This window comes from Trichechus manatus, unplaced genomic scaffold (assembly GCF_000243295.1).
Source record: "Trichechus manatus latirostris isolate Lorelei unplaced genomic scaffold, TriManLat1.0 scaffold00141, whole genome shotgun sequence".
NCBI lineage: Eukaryota > Metazoa > Chordata > Mammalia > Sirenia > Trichechidae > Trichechus > Trichechus manatus.
In genome coordinates this window covers 3287623-3292825 of record NW_004444077.1, presented here as the reverse complement: position 1 = coordinate 3292825, position 5203 = coordinate 3287623, and the positions used below count along the sequence as shown (strand labels likewise).

The following is a 5203-nucleotide window of genomic DNA, read 5'->3' as shown; positions in this document are numbered from 1 at the left end:
CTGGGCCTTTCTGGCCCCGCCGCGGCCAGTCGGCGTGCTCCTGTGGTGGGAGCCTTTCCGAGGGCGCGGTGGCGCCGTGAAACCGCCCCCCAACTGCTGGCTGCGCTTCAGCATCAGCGGCTGCCGCCTGCTCACCGACCGCTCGGCCTACGGGGAGGCGCAGGCCGTGCTTTTCCACCACCGGGACCTTGTGAACGGGCCCCCCGACTGGCCTCCGCCCTGGAACGCCCGGGGGCGCACTGCTGAGGAGCTGGAGCTGCAAATGTTAGACGACGAGGAGGAAGCGGCAGCTGAAGCCGGCGCGGTCCCGGGCCCCAGGCCCCCGGGCCAACGTTGGGTGTGGATGAACTTCGAGTCGCCCTCCCACACCCATGGACTGGGAAACCTGGCAGGCAACCTCTTCAACTGGACGCTTTCCTACCGGGTCGACTCGGATGTCTTCGTTCCTTATGGCTACCTCTACCCCAGGACCCACCCCAGCGACCAGCCGCCGGGCCTGGTCCCGTCGCTGGCCCGGAAACGGGGGCTGGTGGCCTGGGTGGTGAGCCACTGGAACGAGCACCAGGCCCGAGTCCGCTACTACCACCAGCTGAGCCAGCACGTGTTCGTCAACGTGTTCGGCAAGGGCGGACCAGGACGGCCCTTGCCAGACATCGGGCTCCTGCACACGGTGGCCCGCTACAAGTTCTACCTGGCTTTCGAAAACTCGCAGCACCTGGATTATATCACCGAGAAGCTCTGGCGCAACTCGTTGTTGGCCGGCACAGTGCCCGTGGTCCTGGGGCCGAACCGTGCCAACTACGAGCGCTTCTTGCCCCGCGGCGCCTTCATCCATGTGGACGACTTCTCTAGTGCAGCCTCGCTGGCCGCCTACCTGCTCTTCCTCGACCGCAACCCGGCTGTCTACCGCCGCTACTTCAACTGGCGCCGGAGCTACGCGGTGCACGTCACTTCCTTTTGGGACGAACCCTGGTGCCGGGTCTGCCAGGCTCTGCAGACGGCTGGGAACCGGCCCAAGAGCATACACAACTTGGCCCACTGGTTTGAGCGATGAAGCTGCCTTCCCCTGGGTGCGACCCAGGAAAGTCAAGTCTTCAGCTTTTTGATCCTTTGTGCATGTCTTTGACTGCCAAATCACAGGACTAAGTTCTCGAAACATTTGTTTGCTATATAGGGAAAATGACTTACCGGTTAATGTACAGCACAAGGACGGGTGGGAAGGATCCTGGGCTATCATGTTTTTTGCACGACTAGGAGCTGGGCTCCCTCTGTTGTTTGTGGGCTTCAGGAGTGGTGAGTGGTTCTTGCCCATCTTGTAGCGTGTGCAGAGGAGAAGAAATAGCATAGCTACAAGAAGCCGTTGAGTCTCTGGCTCCATAGTTGTGGGCCGCGCTTCCAAATATCGTACACACGGCTCGCCATCTCACGTATCCCTGGTCCCTGAACTAACGTGAAGCAAACCCCTGGTTATAGAAAGAGCCATGTTTCAGGACACTGGAAGGACTGTGGCCACAAGTGAGTCTTTCTCTTTGTTGGTTGGATTCTTCAGCTTCTGAGGAAGAAGCCATCGACACTTTTTGTTCTCTTGCCGTATGAATGGAAACAAGATGCTGGATTTCCTTGGAAGGGAGTTGAGATGGACATATAGGTGTGCCCAACTTTACACAAGAAATGTGTTCCTGAAAAGCGGCATCTAAATCAAATTCCAAGTTGAGTGCCCCAAGGAAGTTCAGTATTTAAAGGAACCCTGTGGAGAATCCCTTTACAATGTGAAAAATCATCTCCTAATTTATTCTGTACCTTTCTGCTTTTCTATAACCTGGATTTTTTAAAAAGCATACGAAAATTACAGATGTGAAAATAAGGCAGAAGCAGCCGCCTTCTCCCTTCTTCCCAGAAAACCAGCCTGTGTTCACAAACAGCAAAGAAGGAAGCTGCAGTGTCACCTTCCGCAGCACTATTTATTTCGTGTCTTTACTGGACCTCTAGTTTAAACTAGAATGTCAGTCTTGGCAGGGATGCTGGCATTACCTTGTCTGCAGAGCATTGAAAGACATTATATTGCCTTATGGAATCACGCAAAAGGAAAACTGAGTTTCATGGTGTCTGTTAGTGGCAGTTTTTATGTTTCTGTCAATTAAATGCTTAGTTCTTAGGGAATGGAACTAAATCAGTGCCTACAATTAACTTCTCTGTCTCTTGTTAAAGGTTAAATCTGGATTTCTCCTTGGTACCAGCAGGTTTCCCTCCTAGTCTGCATAATAGTACAGTACAGTGTATCCTCACATTTCTTATATCCTTGAGACTGTGCCATGGGACCAACCTTGAAAATCTATGCATTAACTTTAAAAGTTGTTGAATGAGTAACATATTTAACAGTCTACTCTGTGCCAAACAATGGGAAGATAGAAAAATGTATAAGGCAAGGTCCCTCTCTTAAAGGTTCTTATAGTCTACCACTGCCCAAAATTGGTAAACTCTGATAAAACAGTTGGCAAAACCTATTTGTTTGAATTGGCACCCTTCATCATGTAGACCATAAATCAATTATTAGAAAGTCAGTTGATTTATTAAAGTCTGAAATAATGTTTTTTTTTTCCTCTTTATTATGAAAGGACCCTCTGTGACTAATAACCGTGGCTAGTATCCAAGATTAATTAGTTTTATACAGAGTTCTGCTCTAAACATTAATTTTGCATTTGATTAGAACAGTTTGTCTTAAAGGATTATTTTTATGTGCGTTTGGTTGCAGGCTTACTTGAAAAACTCTTTTAATTATAGGTGCCTTGATTCTCTCTTTTCCTTACAAGGAGAAATTAAAATTTGTGGATAAAATGTTCCTCGGTAGGGTATTATAGTGTGGGCAGAATCACAATGAGTGTACCAACCATCCATCTAATAAAGATAAAGTTCTATCCTTAAAATGAGTATTCATGAGATACTGGCCAATTATCTTGGTGTCATTGGGAATCTACACGAGACAGCGGGAGAAGGCTTGGGTTTTGAAGGTAATCTGGTTTAGAATCGAAGTCCAGCTGTGTGACCTTAGGCAAATTAGTTAATAACTCTGAGCCTCAGCTTCCTCATCTGTAAAATGGGGAAGGAAAATACTTCACAGCTCCTTGTGAGCATTTCAGGAAATAAAATACGGGAGAATGCCTAACACATAGTAAGCACCCAATTTTCCCCCCTTCTCAGTACCGATTTATACAAGGAAAGCTTAAATCTCAAGGTATGTTACATCTCAAATAAAAAAGGAAGATCCATCAGTCTCTCATCAGACTCAAGTATTTCAAATGAGTCCCTGAAGCTAAGCCATATTATTTTAAGAATCATCATTGCCATTTAAATTGAGCTTAAATTTATTTGCAGACTAAGAAGAAGCAACTATGCTTCCCTTGGAAAAAAAATTTTTTGTTTTGGTTAAGCTGTATAGTTAAATAAGCCTAATGTACATATACTGTATCTATTACTTTACTAGTGGTCTTAGTATCAAGTCCGTTTAAAACTAACCACATATTTATTGAATATTTAGCATGAAGAAGGCACAATTGCAATCTTATTCCTATGCAAATTTTGGTATGGAACAAATAGACTGTTTTTTTAAGCTAATCTCTTCAAAGAAAACCAACTGCCGTAGAGTTGATTCCAACTCATAGCGACCCTATAGGACAGAGTCGAACTGCCCCATAGTTTCCAAGGACTGGCTGGTGGATTTGAACTGTCAGCCTTTTAGTTAGCAGCCATAGCACTTATCCACTATGCCATCAAGGTTTCCAGTCTCCTCAAAGAGCAAGAGAAATGTGTCAATTGCTCATTTTGTTATTTTTTATGTTCTAAATTGAGTAGGTTCAAATGCCTTAATATAAAAATGCATATGAATGCATCTCATATATTTCAAAATATGTTTCCTATGATTGTCATGCTCTTCCTTTAAGAAATAAACATTTCTTTTAAATATGTTACAAATTTAACAATATTTTTAGCACTAGATGACTCTAATTACTTGAGTGCACCTGGAATGATGCCAAGGAATCAGGACAGTCTGACTTGCTTTGCAGTTTCTTTGCAGATTCTTTACAGTTTCCAAGGCTTTTCCTGGCAATAATTTAGGGGAGACAGAGTGGCTTCATGGTAAGAGTTTGCAATTTGGAGTCAGAACCTGGGTACATGGCTCTGCCACTTTCTGCCTGTCTGGCTGTGATTAGGCAAGTTACCTAAACTCTCTGAACTCTCTGACTCGTAACCTCCTTTGTAATGCATGAACACCCCTACAAAACAAGGATTAAATGTGATGATGTACACCAACGTGCTAGGTACATTGTCAAGTACTGTACAATTACAGGATGCTCTAGACCAGGGGCGGAGCCCTAGTGGCACAGTGGTTAAGAGCTTGGCTGCTAATCAAAAGGTTGGCAGTTTGAATCCACCAGTTGCTCACTGGAAACCCTATGGGGTGGTTCTGCTCTGTCCTATAGGGTCTCTAGGAGTCAGAATTGACTTGATGGCAGCAGGTTTTTTTTTTAGATTAGGGCTTGGCAAACTCTCTCTGTAATGGATCAGAGAGTATTTCAGGCTTTTCAGGCCATACAGGCTGTTGCCACAACTCAGCTCTGCTGTTGTAGTGTGGAAGCAGCTATATGTAAACAGATGGGATGGCTGGATTTGGCCTGCAGGCCATAGTTTGTCAACCCTGCTCTGGACTTTAAGAGATGTAAGGAATTTGAGAAACTACCTGCTGGTGGTTTCTTAGAAGAAATTTAAAAACTGGAATATAAGAATTCTGGAGGTCCTGGGTTCCCAGTCCAGCTTTGCAACATGTCCTAATTCTGATCTTGGGCAAATTACTTAAGCTTTCTGTGCCTTGATATCCTCCTCTCTAATTGAAGATAATCATATATAATTTATGGAGGTGTTGAGAGGAAGGATTAGATAAGACACAAAATACTCAGTGAAGTGCCTGGCACATAGGAGGCACTTGGAAAATGTTCACTGTGATTACCCTCAGTTGTTTTTACAGAGGAAGGAGCTGAGGTCCAGACCCATTGAGGGACTTTGTCTAACATTTCAGGGGTAGTGGCAGAACCAGCTGTGTTTGTGAAAATCTCACCCCTTGGAGCCTCTGTCACTTTTACTGAAAAATGAAGAGGTTGGATAAAATCATCTCTTGGGACCTTCTAGTTCCACTTGCTATCGTTCTACT

The 5203-nt window shown here is 45.3% G+C and overlaps 1 protein-coding gene across 1 annotated transcript; it reads left to right on the top strand.

Annotated features, from left to right (window-relative positions):
- Positions 1–10: 10 nt before the first annotated feature.
- Positions 11–5197, top strand: FUT4 (fucosyltransferase 4; the record flags this gene model as incomplete). The annotated part of the gene is made up of 1 exon (XM_004385565.2): positions 11–5197. A coding segment is annotated over one exon (1044 nt), but the record flags the coding sequence as incomplete, so codon positions are not given.
- Positions 5198–5203: the final 6 nt, after the last annotated feature.